Genomic DNA, 27,196 nt, shown 5'->3' with positions numbered 1-27,196 from the left:
GGGAAATGTACAAATGACGAATAGGATACAAAATTGACCAGCGAGAGGCCTATTATTGCAAAAAAAATAAAAAAATAAAATAATAATAATAATAATAATAAATAAAATAAAAAAATTGATTGCTTGAAAGTGATCAGTGTAATTAAGAAACACTGAATTAGTGATTTGAGGGAAATTGAAATATTTCACGAACAGCTGCTTCCAGCTACATAATTGAGGTGCCGAAAAGTTCGTCGTGTATAAAAAGCTACATGGGTGTAGAAATTCCGGAATTCTTTCCTTCTGTCTTTCATTTTGAAAAAATAAGTATCAGATTACAGCATAAACTGAAACTTCTGTGTTTTCTTGTGATCTAATACTGTAACAATAATAGCATATTGATCAATATTTAGATACATTGTTTCATGCTTTCTGAACAAAACTTGAACATTTAAAAAGCAAATGAAAATTAAGAGTCCAAATGTTATGTGAAATGATTTGGTAAATAGTAAGAAATAAAATAGATTAGAAAAAATATTTAATGTGCCTTATTCACTTGGCATGATTTCTAGAATCATTCAGAGACACATCAAATGTTTCTGTAGTGTATTTTATTTCTTATTTTGATAAATCATTTCACAAAACATTGGACTTTTTAACAATTTTTTCCAACTTGTTCCTGACAGCTTAAGAGATTTTTCTCTCTCTTCCTGAATTTTGTAGGGGGATATGAAGGTAGTTCTTTCTGTACTTGTCCCCCCCCTCCCCCCCAAAGTGGGACTAGTGTCACATCTTAGTCTCAAAATATATACACACCATAATTAATCTGTTTATACCTGTAGAAGTCTATTTGAGAATTTGTTGTACTGTATTCTGATTGTGCTGCAGCGTACGTTTCGGGCACATCATTGGACTTTCTACAAATTGTTGTAGAATATTTCATGCCTTTTCAATTGATCTTTAATAACTATGAGTCATTGAGTTTTCAAACTCCAGCTAATAAAATCTCTGAAACAACTACTTCTTGCAGAAAAGTGCTTCACAGTTTTGTTTCCATGTTAGAAACTTCTTTGGCAGTCATGCTGTAACTTGTTGATGCTTTGTCTCCATGAATCTCTTTCATACTGTGTGAATCACTACAGATTACAAATTAAGAACTTCATAGTGCTCACTTCATTTTCATTTGTAATGTAATAACTTTGATTGTATGGTGTTCACTTTGCATTGTATGTTCACGGATGAAAGATGTGTGCTCTTAAACTTATCTCCAGAAGATTAGCCTCTCACACAAAGTACAGTATTGTCTGCTTACATTAAACTTTGTGACCAATATTTCAGTGACTGAATCTGTGGGACCGAGCAAGTGACAGTCTTCCTCTGGCTGAGTGTGCTCACTGTGTTGCCAGTTTTATGAATGACACTGAGTAACATTAACGTTGTTTACTGTCTGCCTCTTTTTCTCTCTACTCTCAAAAATATATAGAATATTCTTTAATACCGTTGTAAGGTCACCTATTATAGCATTATGAACATATTTGTGCCGACCAAATAAACATGTATTTGAATTATACCATTAGAAAAATTAAAACTAACATGGAGATACAAAGCTTTGCATGGTTGGCTGTCTTAGCAATGACTTTGGCAGACACAAAAGAATAAACTGCTTAACTTGTCAGCAGTTTCTCTCTCTGCAGACATTGGTTATCTGTGTCGTTCTCTCCCTGACTCAACTGCCTTGTTGCTTTGAATTACATTTTCTTTCATACTCTTTCTTTATAACATAATCAGATACCATTTTTTCCTTGTCATACTTTCTGTTCACATCCTTACATCTCTGTTATATACTGAAATATTTTGCTTTGACTATACAAGTCTGTCCTGTCAGTGTTCAAATGTTCCAAAGGGAATATTGAATTTGCAGCCTCACAGTTGATTCAGTTTGCCCATTAGGTTTTATTCATTACTCTCAGCTTCACACACGAGGTGAGTTCTGCTCTATATTTTCTAGTCTTGTACATTTCCAGTTCTCTATTTTGCATTATTATGTATTATAATTCTAAATTTGGGTGCTGTTCTTCATTTTTGTATACTATTATGAGAAGGCACAACTTTTAAATGCAATGTATCTTATTTGTTCTTTGAAGTTTCAGTAGAACATATTGGATACGGTGACACAGTGGCAAGTGCCCGTTACGAACAGAGACGTGCAATGCTGGAACGTACACTTTCTGAGGCATTCCATGACTTGACACAGTTGTGCCTGTTGCGAGAACCATCAGCACGTCCAACGGCTGCTCAGTTGTTACAGCATCAATTTTTCAAGCAGTGTCGGCGGGCTTCCCAGCACTTACCTGATCTTCTGCGGCCTGTGCTGCCTCTCACTGACAATAGGACAGCAAGCTATGGTGAGCAGTCACCGCAACATGTCTCACGAATTGGAAATTGCTGTTGCTTTATGGTGATGAAAAGATAATTTTTACGAGATTGTGTTTCACAAAAGGAAGGATCATTGTTAGCAGTAAAAGATAAACCGTATAAGGACATGGTAAAAGCTACACAACTTATAATGGAAATGAAGATAGCACTTTATCACATTTTGTTTTGTTTCTGTGAGACTTGTAATATCTCACATCCATTGCTTAAATTTCTTGTAATAGCAACTACTTATTTCTTTGTGAAAATGGTTTTAGAGTAATTTCACTCCATGGCTTTTGAAAATAGATTATGTTAGTGCTGTTGTACTGTAAGTTCCTATATAATACCTCAAGTGCACAAATGGCACTGATGTAACTCCCAATTTTTGCTGATAAATCTTTCATATTTGGGAGTGAATAAATACAGCTATAATTCAGTGATATGTTTCAGACTTCACATTGAATTTAGCTGAGAACAGATAGATAAAAATGTGAAAGGAATATGTTGTTCCTTTTTTGCATTACTAGTGAATATACACAATCACTGAATGAATGAGTAGCAACTGCTACAAACTACACAACAGATAGACTTCGCACTCAAGGCAGTTACGCAAATTTCACTTGTGTCTCCAGAAGACTAATTTGTAAAATTAAGGCAATTATTAATTACAGTAAAAACAAGCTTGAAAACAACATGGAGAATTGAATTTGTAGACACACAATGATGGTAAAGCCAATACAAGATGTATTAATTAAATTCTTTAATACACATAATTTATATGAAGTAGGAATAAAGGCAATTATGCAGAAATGAAAGACCAAAACCGTGAAAGTAGTCAGCAGTTTGTAGTGAGGTAGAACAAGTAATGAAGAAGTGTAAGCTGGTACTGATACATTATATTTCAGCGCTCTTTACAAAAATATATTTGGTGATAAGGTGCCTGTGTGATAGTGATGAGCATAGGGTGTAAAATGTTCAAATTGTGGAATGGAAATTTAAACACTTAAGAGAAATGTGTTATCACTTAAAAATAGGCAATAGAGAACAGTATGCAGATGAGAATGGATATTAAAGTCGGTGATAAAGGTGACAAGTAGTATGGAATGAATGTAAAAGAAAACATTGGTAATTGGAATGAAAACTTTTCCTCATCCATCTGACTTAAGCTTGCACTGAGCATTGTGTATTCAGCAAAGGCCAAACATTTTCTAACCACAGTCTTTCTGACAATCCCACTTCCCTCTTGGTTAGGTCTCTACTGACTCCACTTACTATTTTTCAGCTGCTAATCACCACTGATCCCCTCCCTCACTTGATGCTCTCTCCCCCATTCGTTTACTTCAACCCCCATTTGCTCACTTGAATCTCTCACACTTAATTGATCTCCTCCCTCTCATGATTCCACACATGCCATCATCCTCACAACCTCCTCACATCCTTTCATCATACACACACCCCGTTCTCCATCCCTCCCTTCATATTTCTACATGGCATTTGCAGTATAGATTAGCATCTAAGCATGTACACTGTACCTCCATCATTTTGTATTTCTTTCTCCATAATATCACTTTTTATCATCCCTGATTTATTTTTTCAGTACGTCAGATGTCAGAACCTCATTGTTCTAACCAATATATTAAAGCAATGTTTTGTCTCAATTGGTTGGTGTATGTTAATAAAAGACCCGTGAGAGACATGTCTATTCACAGTTCATGCTTTATACGTCACATCATTTATTCATATATTTGAGCCCTCATTTCAGCTGTTTCTAAAACTTTAGCATTTAATTTTCATTGTTGTAGTGGATTGTATCTGTAGTTACATTGATCAGAGTCATAGTTTTTTCTGCTATTGGCAGTATAAAAAATTGGACAAAGTAGAAATTCGTTACTGGTAGCAAAGAATTTGGTGTAATTGTATCTCAAATTTTCTGTTTTGTATTGAATTAGTCTACCAGCAGAAGCTCTACTGAACTAGTTAATGTACTTTTTTGTAGGATTTTAAGCATGAATGATAGCTGTTTTTTAATAATTTTACTTTTGAAATTGGGTTCCACATCTTGGAGTTAACTGTTGATAATCATGAAACTGTAGGCTTTTGCTCCACATTTCACTGAATAGTTTTGTTAGTCCTAACTAAACTAGAGTAGATTAAATTATTTCAACATTTGAAACTCATTCAAAAGAATTTGTTTATGTATGAAGTAGCAAAAGTCTTTGGAAAAAATCAGACTAGACCAGTATTCATTGAGAAACCTACCTTTCCTTTTGCTTCAATGTTTTCAGGTACTGAAACAGTCCATTTTTTTCCAGGTGATCCAGAATTGCTGTTTGTTTCTGAATCACTATCAGATTTAGAGATAGCACCTTTAAAATGGAATTTTTAAGTGTGTGTGACATGCTTTGGGAGCTGGTGTGGTTGAGTGTAAAACACTATGAAAGTCTGACAGACACATTGCTGTTTTGCAAAGGAACAGTGGCCACTCTGGATGCCAAGTAGTGCCATTGTTTCAAAAACACTAACTTATTTGTTGATGTGGTGTATGTTAATGTTTCTAACATATTATACTCTCTTCTGTGAAGGGATTATTTGCCAGTTTGTTGTAAATGTTTATGTGATTACAAATACAGAATTAATATTAATTTAAAGTAATTCCTGTTGTTTGTGAAGACTGAAGGTTTCACATGCAGTGTCAGCACATGGCTGTCTGTTGCTTTGTTTTAGCCTCTGATACCAAAGTTTTATTAATTGTAATGGAGGTATATCTTATTGCTATTTTTGTAAATCACTGTAATTGAAACCTTTTATCTAAACAGCAAGTCACTACATAAAGAGCCAGTACAAATGTTCTAAATAAAATATTTTAAATGAAACAGTGTATATAAATGGGTTATGATCCACAGCAAATAAAAGGTTTGTAATGTTGAAGATCTCATATTTCACAGAATGTGCAAATTTTAACGGCAGGGAACAAAACCCATTGTATTGGTATTCTAAAAAGTGATTCATGTAAATGCATGTAATCAGATGTGCAGAAACTTTTGTGATAGATATGTGGATGGCTGTGTGGGGTGGTGTTATTCAGTATCTGTGGGTTGTACAAAATTCTTTTAATTAGTAGCTTTAAAATAATTTAAGCTGTGTACTCATTATTGTGAAAGAGATTTATCCTTATATGTAGATTCTATATTCTTATTGATATTATTTCAGCTGTTCACTTTCAGAATTTAAAGGTGCTAAGTTTCTTAAATTTGTGAATGGAGGGAAATCAGAGTATGACTTTGTACACTTGTTTTTGAACAAGCTTAATACTTCCTATCAATGAAAAAGGGTAGAATAAAAATTGTTCCACTTGAAAGTATGTTGAGTGTGTGTGTGTGTGTGTGTGTGTGTGTGAGAGAGAGAGAGAGAGAGAGAGAGAGAGAGAGAGAGAGATCAATACATTTAATTATTGCTTGTAAAAAGCATTTATTCAGTGCAAGTCCTGTGTTCAAGGATTTATTAGAGAGAGAGAGAGATGCATTGTGTGTCTTTAATAAAATTCTTATTGTATGTCCCATGTATAATATCAATTTTTCTGCCCATCTGATTAAATTACAAAGACGTGAGTAATCAAGACTAAGGAACATAATCTGTGTATATTTGCCTTTGCTTTAATCTGCCAGTACTGAACTGCAAAATAAGTGGCACAAATTTATCTACAATAGTAATGACATATGACCTGCTTTTAAACAGGCATATCTCAGTATTAAAACTTCATATCTGATGTAACACATCTTGAAGTGTGTTACCTCACAAATTAGTACGGATGCCATCACATATTTTACTAATTAATAAGTTGTGGGCATCAATGATAAAAATTGGATTGATTGTTATTTCACATTTTGAGGCTGCTGCTTTTAATAGGTATGAGAACTATGTGATGGATTCTGTTACAAGCAGCATAAAATAGTAACATGAACTGACCAATTTTACAAATGCCTTTATTAAAATATCACCCTTCCTATGATGCTAGTTTCTTTGTTCAAAGTTTCGCAGATAGTGAAAAAAATTGCATATATTTTTATGTATTTATAAATATCCTTCATTTTTCACTATTGCAAGACATGGTATAATTTTTTGTAAGCTACTGTGATCATCAAAAGAGTTCTCCTAGGTGCAAACATTGTACATTTGTGCAATCATTAAAAAAACTAATGTGAAAGATGAATAAAGCACAGTGAAGGCAGGGATTTAATTTTTGCTATTCACTTATTCACATTCTGGTGTTTTCCTTTGCTGCCACTAATCCTGCTTTTCCAAAATGTTTGCATTGTTATTCTTTCCCTCTCCTCCTCAGAAGAGCGTAGCTTACGCTACAGGTACAAGGCATCCGCATAAACAATATATGTTTGGTATCTTATATTTTTCAATTTAACCATGTGCTTAAGTAAGTGAATTTACATTCTGCAGAACCCAGATACAGAACATCCTCCGGTCACAGATTTACATTTTCCATTGTTATTTAATAACTCAAAAATATATGCCAGACAGGCCTCATTCAACCAGACTGTGGTTGATTTATCACATGATAGTAAACGTACCTCAGGTATAACCCTTTCTGTGATACTCTCTTCTCCAGTGAAACACAGAACATAAAACACAGTTTTGAGAAAGCCCTTCTGGAGGTTTCTTGTACATTTATACTGACGTCATTTAATAATTAAGAAGTTATGGGCAAAAATAAATTAACTTGTCCAAGTATTAGAGTTTTTGATTTCCAAATACCTGTTGGCATTCAAACATCCATGTTCATGGAAAGGAAGCATTCATAAAGTACATGGTTAGTATTATAATTAAACTGTTATGACATTCACATTTGTTAAGCACGTGGAAAGACAGGAACTGTAGATGCTTAAAATAATAGGATAAGCAAGCTTGCTTTCTGCTAATTATTTAAGATAAGAATTTGCAAATTTTTAAAAGTATAAATACTGTATAAGGTATTTTAAATGATTTACTGGTATAGTAATGTATTTATTTAGTCTACTGAAGCAATTTACTGGCAGCTGTGTGGCATTGTCATGTATGAGATCTACAGATGTGTCCTTGACCAAACCAGAAGCTTTGAACAGGTTGTGTTGTCCTTGGCAAAATTATTTAATCTCACTCAGTTGTATACTTTTGTCTGAAGTCTCTGAACCAATGAAGCTGTTAGAGATGCATAGACTAAAATCATAGATTTGCTGTATCTCTTCAGTCTTCTGCTTAGATGTCAGGTTTCTTAACCTCTTTCTCAGATTAGTACTTCAATCTACAGCTCTATTGGTATTTTTTGTAAGCCTGTGCTGCTGGTTGCCAAATAATCTTGAAGTTTGTCTTCCTTCAAATCAAACTTACAATTGTTTCTTTATATTAATTTGCAGTAACCAACATCCAAAGATTTTATGACTGTAGACACCTTGAACTAGGTAGGTATGAAACATAGAAGACAGGATAACTTATAATATTGTCTTGTACAATTTGTATATTGTTTTTTTACTAGACATTTTTTCTTCCATTTTGTTCTTTTTTCCAATATCATTTAAATGTTACAAAGCAGAAGATTTTTCAGACTAATTTTACTTTTTAATTAGTTCGTAGTTCTTTCATCAAACACTGTTTCTTTTGCAGTAATCATACAATGAAGGCTTTCACAACTGGATGTTCCAGCTGCGGGAATTATTCCAGGTTGTATGGCCGTGGTCCATGGAACTCTTCTATCCCTGACGTTTCGTCCAAAGCTATGTCTTCGGAGGTGCTCCTGGTTGTGCTGAGTCTTGCCGACAGTCGGCAAGACTCAGCACAACCAGGAGCACCTCCAAAGATGTCCAACTTAGCTTTGGACGAAACATCAGGGATAGAAGAGTTCCATGGACCACGGCCATACAACCCGGAAGAATTCTTTTGCAGTAAACTACTAATATATCATCTTTGATTTTTTTCTCTGAAACTTTGTATTGCAGATTAAATTGCAAATTTATTATGTCCAACTTGTTTTTGCAAGTAACGAAAATTTACTAAATAAAAACACAATCTTATAATACTTTCTTATAGAAACTTCTCATACCACAGTTGATAACTAATCCCCAGTAGTCAGTATTAATGCACCATGCAATAAACTGTATGACATGACCGTTAGACAAACGGTGAACATTTTCTTGGTATGAGTTACAAAGTTTAAATACGGTGAAAATAATACTTTTTTTCGCATAAGGTGCACAGAGACCTTAGACAGTTAATGTGCCCATACTATGATTAAATTATATTTTATGTATTCCTTGAAAAGTCTTAATATTTCAGTTTGTTATTATTATGTTAATTAAATATTGCTATTATTATTTTAGTGAATTTGTCTATGTGTGTTGTAATATTAGTACAGTTGTTAAAGTGAAAACAATCTAGCAGTACTATACAAACATATATGATAAAACGAACACATTAAAACACAACCAAATGCACTTTGATAAATATATGCTTGTAGTCAACACTTTGCTTTTCAACATGCTAGGTCAAATATAATGTTCACTGTGTGTTATGAAAGTCGTTCTTCATTGTACACAGTACAGGCCAGGGCATAATTCCACACAATACCTTAAAATGACTGGCAAATTTGTCACTAAACTGCCTTGATCCAGGTCTCCAGCTTTGCTACTTGAAAAATTATTATAAAACAATCTGCGCTGTAAAAACAATAATGTAAATTTTAAATGGGCCGTGTAATGGTGTCAGACTGCAGTGATGTTCTTTTCTGTCTGCTGTAGACAGTGCTATAATTCTAAAAACTGGGATTATTTGACATATGTTTAACACTTCCACAAATAACTCAAATCACACTTTAAGATATTATCTATTGGCATTAGCTCAGTAAATTACATTACATTAGATTACAGACCTGGACAAGCATTATACGTAATAACTCTCTGGAAGACAACGAGAGAGAGAGAGAGAGAGAGAGAGAGAGAGAACCTTTATGTATAGAAGTCGGTTGAAGGTTGCAGATGAACACTTATCAGTACAATGATATTGTTTATTTCTCAAATACATCATTATTGTGTTTGTTTTTTAAACTATTATTATTGTATTGTTCACATAAAACACTGTCTTTGTACATTTTATAGTCACATGAGTTTGGTTTTTGTGTGTACCACTTCACTTGCTAAAAATATTATTGTTACATATTGGTATAGGGAGACTATAGACAGTGAGTCTTGTGATTGGTGGACCTCATGTAATACAGCACAATCACGGCACTGCAAAAATCTCTGTCAAGTAAAAAAAAAAAAAAAAAAAAAAAAAAAAAAAAAAAAAAAAAAGGTGCCATATTGTCAAGATTCCCTTTAACTCCACTTTAAACGAAGACAGAAAAATTTGTGTAAGTATACTGAGAAATCATTATCATTAGCACATTGAAATATAAAATATAATTCGCCAACTGTCTTCACTTGGGTGTTGCTGGTGGTATTTCTACAGATTTAATGCCACTTGCTCCTTTTCTAAAAAAGAAAGTTAATACAACACTGTACTTACACTTCCAGGTGGAGACATTTGTAAAATCACATAAGTTGAATAGTTGTGTGCCTGTGATAGCATAGCTACTGATTATGTAATCCAAGCCCAACTGGTCCCATTGGACAAAATATGTTTTGTTGAAGCTCAAAACTTAGTGTGCAATAATAACATACTCAGTGAAATGCTGGCTCAACATCTGGCAAAAAATCCAGCGAGGTTCTGATTGTATGTAAAAGTACACCAGCAGCAAGATACAATCAGTACTTTCACTGGGCAATAGCAGTGATAATTTTAACTATGACAGCGCCTTAAAGTGGAGTTACTATCAGACATTCATTCACTAAAGAACGTCCACATTCCAGAATTCAAATTGAGAACAGCTGCCAACAGGGTTAATTAGAAGGTACTTTTGGCGTAGCAAAGGAACTCGAGTCACTTAATAAAGGCAAGTCTTCCACTACAGGCTGTATATCAGTTAGGTTGCTTCAGAGTATGCTGATGAAATGTTCCATTTTAGCAATCGTATACAACCATTTGCTCAATCAAAGATCAGAAGCTATGGACTGGAAAGTGGCATTGGACGCTCCAATACACAAGAAAGGAAATTAGAAGCAATTTGCTGAATTATAGACCCACATCTTTGACATTGAGTTGCAGTAGCTTTTTCTATAATATACTATGTTCAGACATTATAAAATACCTTGACGATATTATATTGACACATAATTGGTGCTGATTCAGAAAATATTGTATCTGTGAAAAACTGGCTCTGTTGTCACACAAAGTAATGGAGTGCTATTGACAGAGGATTTCACGTTGATTCCATATCTCTCAATTTCTAGAAGGCTTTTGACACTGTTCCTCACAAGTGGCTTCTAACCAAATTGCAAGCCTATGGAATGTCGTCTCAGTTGTGTGACTATAGTTTTGTGATTTCCTTTGGGAAAGTTCTAAATAGTGATTGATGGGAAGTCACCGAGTGAAACAGAAGTGATATTTGGCGTTCCCAAAGGAAATGTTAGACTCTCTTCGTTTGTAACTTATATAAATGATTTAGGAGACAATCTGAACAGCCTTCTGAGACTGTTTGCAGGTAGTGCTGTCATGTATCACCTAGTAAAGTCATTGGAAGACCAGAACAAACTGCAAAATGATTTAGAGAAGACATCTGTATGGTGCATAAAATGTCAATTTTTCCTAAATGATAAAAAATGTGAAGTCCTACACATGAGCACTAAAAAGCTCTGTTATGTTTTGGTTACATGATAAATCACACAAATTTAAAGGTTCTCATTTAATCTAAATACCTGGAGATTACAATAATGAACGACTTAAAATTGAAACACTCTTGTAGAAAATTCTTTGGGTAAGTCAACCCAAAAAGTGTGCTCAATTGGCAGAACTCATATAAAAGGCAACAACTTTGCTAGAAGGCCTTACAATTTTGTTATCTCATTACATACATATGTAAATCATGGATCTAAAGTACAGGACACTCGTCAATATAAATAATGTAACCGAGATACATCCAATGTGTCAAAAAACCTAAAATTAATCTAAATTTACAAAAATTACAAATGTATTTCATTACTCTACAAAAAATTCTTTATCATTTAAAACTTTGGTGATTGAATAATATTTTTGCCCTACGGTGGTATGTAATTTTATCTTCAGTAAATGTAATTCCATACTGTGAAAGTTTCTCACTTTTAATTTATTAAAAGTTTTCATACCCATGTATTGAAGAGTCTGGTGGTAGTTTTAGTCTATGAGATGGCAACATGAAATTGCCTTTGTTTCTTGTCATACACATGTTGAAAATGAAACAAAGGAAAATCCGGGACAGAATTATGACAGTATTATGAAAAGGATAGTTTGTTGCTCACCATCTAGAGGAGATGTTGAGTAGCAGACAGACAGAACAGAAAGACCACCATACATGTTCAGCTTTCAGCTAAAAGGTCTTTATCTTTTTTCTAAATAGACCACCACACACAGTCTCTGGCCATTGACGCTGGCTCCACCTGATGGGAAGAGCAATCTGGATCGTGGGAGTAAAGAGGAGATGGGGAGGGGTAGCAGAAAAGGAGAGATGTAGGCGAGGAGGAGGAGAAGAAAGACTAGTTGGTGTGTTGGCGGAATAGAAAGCTGTGTAGTGCTGGAGTGGAAACACAGAAGGAGGTAGGCCAGTGGAGGACAGAGTCTAACAAAAGTTGTAGTTGGGAAGGGGCTTATGGGAACATATGACATAATGCAGGGAGAGTTCCCATCTGTACAATTGAGAAAAGGTAGTGTTGGTAGGAAGGAGCCAGATGGCGCAGGCTGTGAAGCAGTCATTGAAGTGAAGATCATTGTGTTGGGCAGGATGCTCAGCAACTGGGGTGGTTGTGCTCTCTCTCTTGGTGGCAGTTTGTTGGTAGCCATTCATTTGGACAGACATCATGTTGTTTGTCATGTCCACATAGAATGTTTGCAGCTTAGTTTTTAGATCACACAACTGCTCTCATAGGTATTCCTGCATTTGATGAGATAGGTGGTGCTTCTGACAGGACCGGAGTAGTTAGTAGTGGGAGGACATATGTTACAGGTCTGCTTGTAGGTCTTTTTCAGGCGCATGAAGCAAGGGTTTGGGAGCAGCAGTGGAGTAAGGATGGATGAGGATATTGTGTAGGTTTGGTGGGTTGTAGAATTACCACAGTGAGAGGGACAGGAAGGATAATGGTTAGGATATTCCTCAATTCATCACATGATGGATCATTAAAACCCTGGTGGAGAATGTGATAGTTGGTCCAGTCCTGGGTGGTACCGAGTCATGAGAGGAGTGCTCCTCTGTGGCCACATGGTAAGTGACTGGCGAGACAAGGCACAGGAGATCTGTTTCTGTGCAAGGTTCGGATGGTAATTTTGTTCTGTGAAGACCTCAGTGAGACCCTTATATTTGTAGAGGGACTGCTTTTCACTACAGAGGTGATGGCCACAAGTGTCTAGGCTGTATGGAATGGTAGAGGAGAACCAGGTGAAGTGAATGGGGGAGGTGTAGAGGTTCTGGATGATGTTGATCTTCACCTGGAAGATGGCTACACCAGTACCTCTACCTACCACCAGCAAAAAACTACACTTCAACAGCTACCACCCATTCCATATTAAGGAGTCCTTGCTTTTTATCAGTTAAATATGATTTGAACCATTTCAAATCACTACCTTCTATGAGGTGTGATTGTAAAGTTTTCAGTATGGGCTTGTAATTGTACAATGGTGGTACTTATATGCTACTGTGATACATCTCCTTCAAAATAGTCTCCTTCTGACTGAACACACAGACTCCAATGGTGTTTCCACTTTTGGAAACATTCCTGGAATTTTTTTTTTATCCTGAAGTGTGTTAAGGACACTCCCTGTATTTGCCAGTATGTCTTCAGTTGAGTCAAATTGCTTCCCTTTCAGTGAAAATTTCAGTTTAGGGAACAAAGACCACAGGGGCCAAATCAGGGGAATATAACAGTTGTGGAAGCACAGGAATTTGGTCAAAAATTCAATGATGGAGGAGGCACAATGAGCCGGAGCATTGTCATGGTGTAGCACCCAACTCCTGTCTTTCCACACTGCAGGCCTTTTCCTCCGCACCTTTTCGCACAAACTTGCAATGATGCATTTGTAGTATTCATGGTCACTTGTCTGTCCGCCAGGGGTAAATTCATGATGCAATACCAGAAGAATCGGGAAAAAAAAGTCACTAACATTGTCTTCACCTTCAACCGACTTTGCCGTGCTTTTTTTGGCTGTGCTAAACCTAGAGTCTTCCACTGCGAAGACTGCACTTTGGTTTCAGGATCATATCCATATACCCACAATTCATCACCTGTAATTACCCTATTTAACAAATCTGGGTCATTATTAGTCTGCTTAATCAGATCTTGACACACTTTTGGAATGAATTTTGCGGACACTCGACACATGTTCAGATCTTCAGTTAAAATTGACTGAACTGCATAGAAACTTAAATGTAGTTCATCAGCCATCTCCCTAATTGTAAATCTACGATCAGAGTGCACTAAGTCACAAACTTTCACAACATTTTCATTCGTTTTTGAGGTGGAAGGATGGCAGGACCGTGGTTCATCTTCAAATGATTCGTGGCCATTTTTAAATCTGTCTAACGAGACAAAAACATTTGACTGGTTCATACAATTATCTTCAAAAGCTGTTTTCAATAGTTTGTAAGTCTCGGAAGCTGGTTTCCTGGTTTTAAAACAAAATTTCACACAAGCTTGTTGCTCCATTTTTGTGTCCATTTTCACGCAGACAGAATCTGGCAACAAGCCCTAACATACCCACACTCAACCAGCTGCCACAACAAACTGAATAAAGGAAATGCAGTTTCCTGTCAGAGGGCATTCAAGGACAAGGCAATGACTCACTCCCCACTCTCCTTGTACCTGCCCGCCAAACAAGTAAGTAGTAGCAGATCCATTCTTAAAACTTTCCAATCACACCTTGTATGTCATATCTTTCTAATTTATGTAACAATAGAGTCATTTACACAGTCAAAACTCTTTGTAAGATCTCACAAAATTCCTGTTGCTTTTTGGGATCTGTCCAGAGAGAAACAAATTTCTCAACAAAGTTGTTGATACTGCATGTTACTCTTCTCTTTCTGGAAGCCAAACTGATTTAATTTGATGATAGGTTTTGTTATGAAATGTTGGATCTGGTTTAAAAAAAAAAAAAAAATTCAAATACTTTTGGGAATTTGGGGAGAAGACTTACTGGTTGGTAGTTGCCTCCATCTTCCCTTGTGCCTTTCTTTTATAACGGCTTTACCGCTGCATGCTTTGTAGCATCTTCAAATGACTGGTTTAGTATTTCACATAGGGGTCCTAATATTATACTGCCGACACTGTGCTTGTCCATCTTATTCTGAAGTACTGCTGTGCAGCATGGGATCCTTAAGAGATAGGATTGGTGGAGGACATCATAAAAGATTAAAAAAGGTAGTTTGTATTGTAATATCATGAAATAGGGGAGAGAGTATCACAGATGTTGTTGTTGTGGTCTTCAGTCCTGAGACTGGTTTGATGCAGCTCTCCATGCTACTCTATCCTGTGCAAGCTTCTTCATCTCCCAGTACCTACTGCAACCTACATCCTTCTGAATCTGCTTAGTGTATTCATCTCTTGGTCTCCCTCTACGATTTTTACCCTCCACGCTGCCCTCCAATGCTAAATTTGTGATCCCTTGATGCCTCAAAACATGTCCTAAAAACCGATCCCTTCTTCTAGTCAAGTTGTGCCACAAACTTCTCTTCTCCCCAATCCTATTCAATACCTCCTCATTAGTTACGTGATCTACCCATCTTGTCTTCAGCATTCTTCTGTAGCACCACATTTCGAAAGCTTCTATTCTCTTCTTGTCCAAACTAGTTATCGTCCATGTCTCACTTCCATACATGGCTACACTCCATACAAATACTTTCAGAAACGACTTCCTGACACCTAAATCTATACTCGATGTTAACAAATTTCTCTTCTTGAGAAACGCTTTCCTTGCCATTGCCAGTCTACATTTTATATCCTCTCTACTTCGACCATCATCGGTTATTTTACTCCCTAAATAGCAAAACTCCTTTACTACTTTAAGTGTCTCATTTCCTAATCTAATTCCCTCAGCATCACCCGACTTAATTCGACCACATTCCATTATCCTTGTTTTGCTTTTGTTGATGTTCATCTTATATCCTCCTTTCAAGACACTGTCCATTCCGTTCAACTGCTCTTCCAAGTCCTTTGCTGTCTCTGACAGAATTACAATGTCATCGGCGAACCTCAAAGTTTTTACTTCTTCTCCATGAATTTTAATACCTACTCCGAATTTTTCTTTTGTTTCCTTTACTGCTTGCTCAATATACAGATTGAATAACATCGGGGAGAGGCTACAACCCTGTCTCACTCCTTTCCCAACCACTGCTTCCCTTTCATGCCCCTCGACTCTTATAACTGCCATCTGGTTTCTGTACAAATTGTAAATAGCCTTTCGCTCCCTGTATTTTACCCCTGCCACCTTCAGAATTTGAAAGAGAGTATTCCAGTCAACATTGTCAAAAGCTTTCTCTAAGTCTACAAATGCTAGAAACGTAGGTTTGCCTTTTCTTAATCTTTCTTCCAAGATAAGTCGTAAGGTCAGTATTGCCTCACGTGTTCCAACATTTCTCCGGAATCCAAACTGATCTTCCCCGAGGTCCGCTTCTACCAGTTTTTCCATTCGTCTGTAAAGAATTCGCGTTAGTATTTTGCAGCTGTGACTTATTAAACTGATAGTTCGGTAATTTTCACATCTGTCAACACCTGCTTTCTTTGGGATTGGAATTATTATATTCTTCTTGAAGTCTGAGGGTATTTCGCCTGTCTCATACATCTTGCTCACCAGATGGTAGAGTTTTGTCATGACTGGCTCTCCCGAGGCTAACAGTAGTTCTAATGGAATGTTGTCTACTCCCGGGGCCTTGTTTCGACTCAGGTCTTTCAGTGCTCTGTCAAACTCTTCACGCAGTATCTTATCTCCCATTTCGTCTTCATCTACATCCTCTTCCATTTCCATAATATTGTCCTCAAGTACATCGCCCTTGTATAAACCCTCTATATACTCCTTCCACCTTTCTGCCTTCCCTTCTTTGCTTAGAACTGGGTTGCCATCTGAGCTCTTGATATTCATACAACTGGTTCTCTTCTCTCCAAAGGTCTCTTTAATTTTCCTGTAGGCAGTATCTATCTTACCCCTAGTGACACAAGCCTCTACATCCTTACATTTGTCCTCTAGCCATCCCTGCTTAGCCATTTTGCACTTCCTGTCGATTTCATTTTTGAGACGTTTGTATTCCTTTTTGCCTGCTTCATTTACTGCATTTTTATATTTTCTCCTTTCATCAATTAAATTCAATATTTCTTCTGTTACCCAAGGATTTCTATTAGCCCTCGTCTTTTTACCTACTTGATCATCTGCTGCCTTCACCACTTCATCCCTCAGAGCTACCCATTCTTCTTCTACTGTATTTCTTTCCCCCATTCCTGTCAATTGTTCCCTTATGCTCTCCCTGAAACTCTCTACAACCTCTGGTTCTTTCAGTTTATCCAGGTCCCATCTCCTTAAATTCCCACCTTTTTGCAGTTTCTTCAGTTTCAATCTGCAGTTCATAACCAATAGATTGTGGTCAGAATCCACATCTGCCCCAGGAAATGTCTTACAATTTAAAACCTGGTTCCTAAATCTCTGTCTTACCATTATATAATCTATCTGAAACCTGTCAGTATCTCCAGGCTTCTTCCATGTATACAGCCTCCTTTCATGATTCTTGAACCAAGTGTTAGCTATGATTAAGCTATGCTCTGTGCAAAATTCTACAAGGCGGCTTCCTCTTTCATTTCTTCCCCCCAATCCATATTCACCTACTATGTTTCCTTCTCTCCCTTTTCCTACTGATGAATTCCAGTCACCCATGACTATTAAATTTTCGTCTCCCTTCACTACCTGAATAATTTCTTTTATCTCATCATACATTTCATCTATTTCTTCATCATCTGCAGAGCTAGTTGGCATATAAACTTGTACTACTGTAGTAGGCATGGGCTTTGTGTCTATCTTGGCCACAATAATGCGTTCACTATGCTGTTTGTAGTAGCTAACCCGCACTCCTATTTTTTTATTCATTATTAAACCTACTCCTGCGTTACCCCTATTTGATTTTGTATTTATAACCCTGTAATCACCAGACCAAAAGTCTTGTTCCTCCTGCCACCGAACTTCACTAATTCCCACTATATCTAACTTTAACCTATCCATTTCCCTTTTCAAATTTTCTAACCTACCTGCCCGATTAAGTGATCTGACATTCCACGCTCCGATCCGTAGAACGCCAGTTTTCTTTCTCCTGATAACGACGTCCTCTTGAGTAGTCCCCGCCCGGAGATCCGAATGGGGGACTATTTTACCCAAGAGGACGCCATCATCATTTAATCATACAGTAGAGCTGCATGTCCTCGGGAAAAATTACGGCTGTAATTTCCCCTTGCTTTCAGCCGTTCGCAGTACCAGCACAGCAAGGCCGTTTTGGTTAATGTTACAAGGCCAGATCAGTCAATCATCCAGACTGTTGCCCCTGCAACTACTGAAAAGGCTGCTGCCCCTCTTCAGGAACCACATGTTTGTCTGGCCTCTCAACAGATACCCCTCCGTTGTGGTTGCACCTACGGTACGGCCATCTGTATCGCTGAGGCACGCAAGCCTCCCCACCAACGGCAAGGTCCATGGTTCATGAGGGGGGTATCACAGATATGATAAGCGATTTTGGATGGCAATCATTAAAACAAAGGTGTCTTTCGTATCAGTGAGATATTTCACAAAATTTCAGGAACCATCTTTCTCCTCTGGATGCGAAAGTATTTTATTCAACACCACATAGATTGGGAGAAATGGCTACCACATTAAAATAAAAGAAGTCCAGAAATAGTCTGAAAGTGATTTTATGAACCCTCTGCCAAACACAGTAAGTATGTATTGCAGAGTAGTCATGTAGATCTATGTCCAACAGAACCAGATCATTATTGCAATCTAACAACGAATAAGTGTTTGATGACCTATATAGGTTTGTTTTTCCTTTTACTTTCTGAGAAGGTTTCCTGTATATTTGGATGTATATTATACGAGGCCGTATGTCCATTTTTTTTAAGGTTATGACATTACACTGAAGCGAACTGAGATCGTGATCATGATCACTATACTTGAGTCGACATTAGTTGATCCATGACTGTAGCCATTGGGCATGGCAGCTCCACCGGCATACCACAACCAATAACATAACACCATTTTGTAAACATCTCTATGGCAATAGATTAATTTTGTCACAGCTCTGTAGATGGCATCTGTTTTCGCCTGCAGCCGTTAGTGCTACACAGTTGAAAGCTGGTAACAATGCTAAGAGCTGTCAGGGATCTACTTATGCTGCCTCAACTGCAGTGACGATTTCTACAATAATAATTAATTGTGTAAAAATTTGTGCCATTGTTATAAATATTTAGGTGGGCAATGAGAGAGTTTTCTTTTGAGGCATAAAATTCAGAGTTCTGCTGTGGGCCAAAACCATTTACAACAAACACCGTTTTTGAACTTCGCAATAGAAAGTAGTAACTTTTGCAAAGATCAGACACACAGTAGGATTTTAACTGCACTGTATCTTTATGAGAAAAACCAACTACAGCAATGTGAAACCTACCGTATTTACTCGAATCTAAGCCGCACTTTTTTTCCGGTTTTTGTAATCCAAAAAACCGCCTGCGGCTTAGAATTGAGTGCAAAGCAAGCGGAAGTTCTGAAAAATGTTGGTAGGTGCCGCCACAACTAACTTCTGCCGTCGAATATATGTAGCGCTACACAGGCATGCTTTGTAGGCACAAAGATAAATACTGGCGCCAAAACCTCTGCATCAATAAATAATTTTTTTAAAAAAAAGGTGGAAGACGAGCTTTTTTTCTCCTCCCCGAGTTTCGACCACTGCATTTTCATACATTACCGAACGAAGTAAATAAAAATTCCGTATTGTTCATCTTCGAATGTAGCAGAATTTCAATGTACTACGAAAATCCGACTGGCAAGACTGCTTGGGATGTTTGTCAATATGGCCAACTCTACGTTCTGAATTTTTTCTTACCTGTGAGAAGAGATGGTTGCTAATAGGAACCTGATGAAATGTGAATCACATGCAGTATTCTCTTCACCATAAGAAGAATACGAATATAAACATTTTGCCATGTATTCTTCCGTGTTTGCTGCTATCTCATTTAAATCCTGTCCGCCTAATAAACTTCGAAACTAGAGTGAGACAACAGCAAACGCGGAGGAATATACATATCGTGTCATGTTTATATTCGTATTATTCTTATGCCTAATAGAGATACAGTCAGAAATGAAGCACGGCAACTGACTAGATTTTTAAATCTAAGATGACTCTAATTTCTGTGAAGAATTTGATGTACTAAAGAAGCGGCCGCAAAGATTTTCAAACGGAGAAAAATTTTCGCCAACTCTCGTTCAGAACATGTTCTTTCATACACAGTCTATTATTTGGTTCTTGTTAATCAGTATCAAAGAAAGCAGCAGTCTAAGTAACAACAAATAGCAATCTCTTGCCATTGTTTCGCTAATGAGACGATTCCTCTCTCTTTTTTAAATTGTAAGCGGCGGTAGCGCGCACAAAAGCAAGCCATGCCGCGAGCGGTGACAGGCCGTAAACACGCACTATCAGAATGCGATAAACAATGCATGACACAGTACAGTAATGCATTTTCAGCTTAGAGTGACGTAAACACCTATAACAAAGAAAACGGCACTCATCAGATCAAAGCAAAATAAGCAATCGATTCAAACCAGTCGAAGCACGTGAAAAAGGAAGGGTACCCGTATAAATACGGACGGAGCGCCTGACGCACAGCAATGGCTACCTGGTAAAGCTTAACTGCTAAGCTTACGACTCGAACCAAACTACTGTAGCTGTATCGTCATTTATTCGACCTAAACTGTGTCTCGTATTACAATGGACCAACTTTGTTTCGATTTGGAGGTGCGGCCTAAAACTTTTCTCTTCCCTTGAATTTCGAGTCTCAAATTTCACGCGGTGCTTAGATTCGGGATTTTTTTTTCCTTTATTTCGAGTCTCATTTTTCAGGTGCCGCTTAGATTCGAGAGCGGCTTGGATTCGAGTATATACGGTATCTGTGTTGGTATATGGATTCCAATCAATAGCTAGTATTTCTGAGTCAGTGTACTTGATTTAAAATTTATAAGAGCAAGTGCTAAGTACACCTGAAACAGAAATAGCTAAATTAAAAATTATTGAGATATGAATATTCCATGAGGCAATGACAGCAGGAACAAATTGAAGCATTTAATGTAGAGATAATGTGATAACACAGCAAGTAAAGACTAAAGACAGTAATGAAAAAGCTTGTGAAAGATTTTGGCTTCTTTAAGATATAAAAACTACAAGAAAAATGCGTAATACAGGTGGTCTGCAATATAATTTGCTTAGAAAGAAACCCATAAAGAAGAGCACAGAAACAAAGTCACTGTAGAATGGCGAAGGCAGACACACAAGATTGTTGTGAAAGATATGACGAAAGCAAAATGTTGGGACATACAGGCAAATTAAGTATTATGTCAGACAAGTTGAAAGCAAAGGTGTTATACAAAGTAAAAATACTAAGCTTCTGTTAAATGTAAAAAAAAAAGTTCACTTCCACCAAGCAAGTGTCTGAGGTAGTGTTAAGACCTAGACTCATACTCGGGAGGACGACGATTCAGATCCCCATCCTACCAACCAATATTTCAGTTATCTGTAGAAAGACTACACCTGATGTCCTTCCCCATACTGAGCTAGAGCTCTATCTCTAATGATGTCGTTGTCAATGGGATGCTAAACCCTTAGGTATGTACTACCTACCAGGTTCAGTTGTGTCGTTTACTCTTTCTGGAAGTAAAACGTTTTTGTGGCTGTGATTCCTCCACAAGACTGTGTGAAATACATCCCACAAATTCAATAACAAGCCGGTTATTCCCACTATAGATGCGATGGTGCACTGACTTTAAGCCAAAGCAGGTTATTTCCAACTAGAGATGTGTTGGACCACTGACTTTAAGTCAAAGAAGCCACATCTGCTCCGTTGGAGGAGGACTGAAGTAACCAAAGAGTTAATCAATGACTTTTATTTTCCTGTTTCAGGAACAAGAATAAGGGTTTAAAGCTTAGATATGAATAATGTACCGTTACACTGATGGTTATCATTTTCTTCAATACTGCAGTAATTAAGAAAAGGTGGAGGTGTTCTCATTCTGCATAAGAGCTTGATGCCTGTAAATATTTTCTACTGATTAAAATGGCAATAATAGGTTTGTGAGAATAGACATTCAGTGGAAGCTATGAGGACTTGATAGAAATTCAAGTGCACCATCTGTGAGTTCTTCAGTTTTTAACAATGTATAAGATAACACTGGTTTTAGTTAATCCATCAAATTATGAATAAAGACTATGTTTATATGTAATAGCAGAATGTGCTCAGATGACCCATTGTGTTCAGTGCCAAGACCCCCAAATATCTCTTTACTGTATGCTGTTCCTCAGTATTGGTGTTGGTGGCCATGTACATCATGTCACCTGTAAAGAGTGACAACGTGAAGATAGCTGTGGGTGTAAAATTTATTTATTATTTTTATTGAAATGTAAAGGCCTCTCTCAGTTACTTTGCAACCACCCCAGATGTATGTAGTGTTTCTTCTTAACTTGTGACAAGTGTATAGTGACAGAATGCGAAAACACCATGCCTATCTAGAACATCAACACTTGCACTAAATTTTATGCATAATGACATAGGGTTGTAACTGGAAAATGTTGGAACACCACAATTTTATCACTTTGCATGGATTAGAAAATTGATCTACACGGATTCGGGGGGTAGCTTTACTGTCGACTAACTGTAACTATGGCTCCCACACCTCATGTAAACAATGGGAGCGGACTGCATACAGAATACCTGTTGGTTTTTGTGACTTACAGAGACCTCAAAATGGTTAAGCATTTGCATAATGAAACATTAAATCACTTCCTGCTGCTTCACTCTATGAAATTTTTCTAAAACAGAAATCGTTTGATTTCTTCTCAGTGCAAAACTTCTCAGTGTAAAACTGTACCTGTAGCAATTTTTCTAACTGATAAAAACTTTTTTTAAAACTTACATGAGATACCTCAGAAATTCCTATGCCTAGCATTATCACTCTGAAGGACCTCAAACTTGGCACAGATTCCTCACTTGAACTGACTGATGTGAATTAATTAATAATTTTGACCTTTGACCAACACTAGATAATCTACTGTGATATGATCGAAAACGGAAAGAAATGCAAATTATTCCAAAGTACTGCTCTGATCAAAACATGACATTAAGCCCTTGAATATAATGTATAACTAAACTCTCATACCAAATCTGATGTACATAACTTTAATCTGTAGCAGATCTCCATTGCAATCAAACTTCGATAAAATATTAACTCGTGCATTGTTCCGCATAAGAGCATGGAACTCTGGCTGTGGGATTGTTTGTATATTCTGAATATAAATCCATACTCGAACTAATAGTTTATCGAGTCAAATTTACAGATAACTTGGCAGTATGGAACCCACTTATCAGTATGACAGGCACTCCCTCTGGCTTTGATGCAAGCACTGATTTGGTTGGGAAGTGTGTCATAAAGCCATTGTACACTCTTCTAAGGCAAGCTAGCCCACAACTGTTGTAAATGGGCTTTGATACCCTGGATGGCGGCCCTGGGACAAAGTTGATGTCAGAATTGGACCACATATTCTATCAGGGGCAGATCTGGAGATCTTGTTGGCAATGTGAATACCTCAGCATCACACAAGGAGTTCATAAAGCTAAGGGCCTCGTCTGGGAAGCACTGTCCTCCTGAAAAGTGGCACCATGATACTGTTGCATGAGACATGAGATTGCAGGATATCTATGACGTACTGTTTTGCCAACAGTGTTCTCTCAATTGTCACCAGCCGTGATCTGAAGTCATACCCAATGGCTTCTCACACGATGGTGACAGGAGTAACACCACTGTACCTCTCCAAAATATGGGAAGTACAGGATCTCTCCACAGATTACTGTCGTACTTACCGATGGTGGTCATCCAGGGTAGTCCAAAACCAGATGCGGTGCGATGACATTCAACAGCAGTCCATGCTTTCCAGATATGGCACCACTTCAAAGGCAGCCATTTGAGTTGTGGTGTTAATGGCAGAATATGCATGAAACAATAACTCCTTAGTCCAGCTGCTGCTAGTATCCAAACAATGGTTCAGGATGACACAGAACATTGCAGGGAGCCCATTACATGTTCTTGATAGCAGTTGCAGGTATGAAGGGGTTAGGTTGTGCTTGGTGTACAATATGATGATCCTCCCTTGTGGTGGTTGACCAGAACCTTGACAACAAGTATACTTCCTCCGGCATTCCCATGCAGTCCAACACTGGACCACAGTCACACTGCAGTGCTCCACAAATCTGGATATTGCAGAATTCGACCAGTCGGTTAAACGGAGAAATGCAATAAGTTGTTTTTTCACTCTGCCAGGTCCTGATAACGTTTTCTCACATGATTACACACTAGTTCTGTTCTTTGCAGTTATCACATGATGTCAGGCACTGTTCATCTGTTCATGCACCTTTTGTAGCCTGCCAGATCTGGTATCAACACTAAACATAAATAATACTCTGTTGGCCATTTACTTGTCACAGTGAATTGCAATTCAAATGATTTATGCATTTGCTGATGCTGTGTAAGTTTACAAAGTTAAATTGTGTGTGGTATTTTGTTCAGCGTTTGTAAATGCTTTGTTTTGTTGAACTTCCATTGTAGTTTGGTTGCTATGTTGCTGAAATACTGATTGGCAAAGTTTGCTAGTTTTTTGGGGTCATTTATATTGATATCATTGCGTTGAAACTGCATGTTTATTGGATAATAGGAAAAAAATTAAAGCCAGTAAACATGCAGTTTCAACACAATGATACCAAAATAAATGCCCCAAAAAACTAGCAAATTTTGCCAATCAGTATTTCAGCAACATAGCAACCAAACTACAACAGAAGTTGAACAAAACAAATCATTGACAAATGATGAACAACATACCACACACAATGTTGCTACGACCAACCACAGCAAAAGTATGCAATGTTGTGAGTAACCTAAAATGTAAAAATTCAGCAGGCATAGATGAAGTACCTGTGTGCTTACTGAAGGACTGTACAGACAACATCAAAGACCCTTTAGTGCACAGGTTGCTTCCCAGACATACTAAAGCATGCAAAAATCGTACCTATAGATAAGAAAAGTGACCCAGAAATCACAGAAAATTACAGACCAATCTTGTTACTTTCATCCGTTTCAAAAGTCACTGAGACCATAATGAAAAACAGGCTCATGGGGTACTCAAAAAAGTTCAATCTTCTGAGTAAAGAGCAATTTGGTTTCCGGGCTGGCAAAAGCACAAATTCAGCTGTAGCTCATTTCTCAAATGTTATCCTCGAAGCACTAGACAAAGGAGACCACAAAACAGGGATCTTTCTTTATTTGACGAAAGTGTTTCACACAGTAGACTACACAATTTTGCTGAACAAACTAAATGCACTAGGAGATCACTCAAACTAACTCCAATCATACCTTTTCAACTCGGAATGCATCAATTTAGGTGTCCCCAAGGAAATGTGCTGGGCCCAATCCTCTTTTTTAATATGCATAAACGATTTTCCACAAAGTGTCAAACATGGTGAATCAGTACTGTTTGCTGATGACAGTAACATCTCAATCAAAGCTGAGTAGCCAAGTGTACTCAACGGAAAAGCTGAAGAAACACTTAAGCATGTATGCCAGTGAATAGAGGCTAGTTTTCACTTAAACAGAAAACTTAACAATACCAAGCTAAGGTTCTAGGCGCGCAGTCCGGAACCGCGCGACTGCTACGGTCGCAGGTTCGAATCCTGCCTTGGGCATGGATGTGTGTGATGTCATTAGGTTAGTTAGGTTTAAGTAGTTCTAAGTTCTAGGGGACTGATGACCACAGATGTTAAGTCCCATAGTGCTCAGAGCCATTTGAACCATTTTTAAGTACCAAGCTAAAAGTTAATGACGAGCACATAGAATGTGTACATGTGTACCATCACAAAACTTTTAGGCATGCATGTTGACTCTCAACGAAATTGGACCGAGCACACTGCGGTAATTGGAAAGTGAATTGCTTCAACATGCTATCTACTTAGGATAATAAATTCAGTGTTTAGTAGCTTGTGTACTAGTACTGCATATTTTGTGTATTTCCACTCTGTGATTAGTTATTATGCAGGGTGTATACGACCTGGGAGATCCGGGAAAAACCCGGTAATTTTTTCATCCGGGAAAAACCTGGGAATTTTTTAGAATTCCGGGAATTTTTCATTGTTTTTGTTGTCAGTTAAATTTTTGTAATTTTGATTGTTAAGAACCGATACTCTAACAAAGGATATTACTGTATCCCGCTACTGCAGATAATACTGCAGCAATAAAACATGAACCAGAGAAAAAACGAAAATAAAACTTAAATTGCGAAGGAAATGCGCCATATACAGCAACAAAACACAGTGCTCTTACGAGCGTCTGCCAACAGCAAAATATGTCAAAAGCTTTAGGAAGACTATGCAATGTTCTGTAACAACAAATTGCATCCGATGAGCGTGACGCAAAGGAAATGCGCCATATACAGCAACAAAACACAGTGCTCTTACGAGCGTCTGCCAACAGCAAAATATGTCAAAAGCTTTAGGAAGACTATGCAATGTTCTGTAACAACAAATTGCATACGATGAGCGTGACGTCACAACTGTTTACGTTAGATTCGTTTTAACAGTTACGAGCGGGATCAAGCGCATGCGCAGTTGAGTAGTACCTTCTCCCGCTTCTGGCTAATATATAAAAATTTCGTACTACTACATTTCGATCTCATGCTTGAGAAACTTGAGAAGTGTGAAACTATCCCCTAACGTAAAGCTTTTTGCTTGTAGTAGGCCTAACAGACATTTGATATTGGTACTTTGTGAATTATATTCTGTCGTTACAAAAAAGACCGTTTGTGCCAAAACAGTCTCTTTTATTTAATGTGTGTTACAATTGTTGCAGTATTAGAAAGGCTTAGTTTGTTTTATCTAGCAGACAGTGACAAAATAGACCTAATCAGATCGGGAAACCACACCAGTCGTATGCCCTATTTGTATTAATAGCTTTTTCAGTATTAAGGTGCGATTCCAAACACGGCGACCCTAACTAACCTAAGGACATCACACACATCCATGCCCGAGGCAGGATTCGAACCTGCGACCGTTGCGGTCGCTCGGTTCCAGACTGTAGCGCCTAGAACCGCTCGGCCACTCCGGCCGGCTGACGCCTGTCATCTGGCGCTCTCTGGCAGCTGTGGAAATGAACCTTTTTCTAACAGGTCGTGGGAAAATATTCCGAATGGTGGTTTGAAAAGCTTTACCATCAAAGTAAATTTCCTTTTACGTAAGTTGAACTATGAGCGAGATTGTACGATGAATTTCTTAAATCACAGAGCGTTTGACTCTCATTTAAAAATCAACTTTTTGATCACGAGCCATTTAGACGAATTTCGAGCCCAGAAGATCAGACATTTATGCCGTTATTA

At 37.5% G+C, this 27,196-nt stretch overlaps 1 protein-coding gene across 5 annotated transcripts in view; it reads left to right on the top strand.

The window, feature by feature from the left end:
* The window catches only part of LOC126194777 (STE20-related kinase adapter protein alpha), a 98,947-nt gene that overhangs the window by 32,452 nt on the left and 39,299 nt on the right, over window positions 1–27,196 (top strand). For 3 of the 5 annotated variants that reach the window (XM_049933072.1, XM_049933070.1, XM_049933071.1), the window contains exons 6-7: window positions 2,124–2,384; window positions 4,707–6,626. The exons of 1 other annotated variant lie outside the window; for it this stretch is intronic. In XM_049933072.1, the coding sequence (XP_049789029.1) occupies window positions 2,124–2,384; window positions 4,707–4,780 (335 nt within the window). In that variant the 3' untranslated portion in view covers window positions 4,781–6,626. Of the gene's footprint in view, window positions 1–2,123; window positions 2,385–4,706; window positions 6,627–27,196 lie in introns of those variants that run through there. One more of the 5 variants, XM_049933074.1, reaches the window with a different exon arrangement.

Source organism: Schistocerca nitens, chromosome 7 (genome assembly GCF_023898315.1).
Source record: "Schistocerca nitens isolate TAMUIC-IGC-003100 chromosome 7, iqSchNite1.1, whole genome shotgun sequence".
Lineage (NCBI taxonomy): Eukaryota > Metazoa > Arthropoda > Insecta > Orthoptera > Acrididae > Schistocerca > Schistocerca nitens.
The sequence above is the reverse complement of the archived record's forward strand: the minus strand, read 5'-3'. Positions and strand labels throughout refer to the sequence as shown.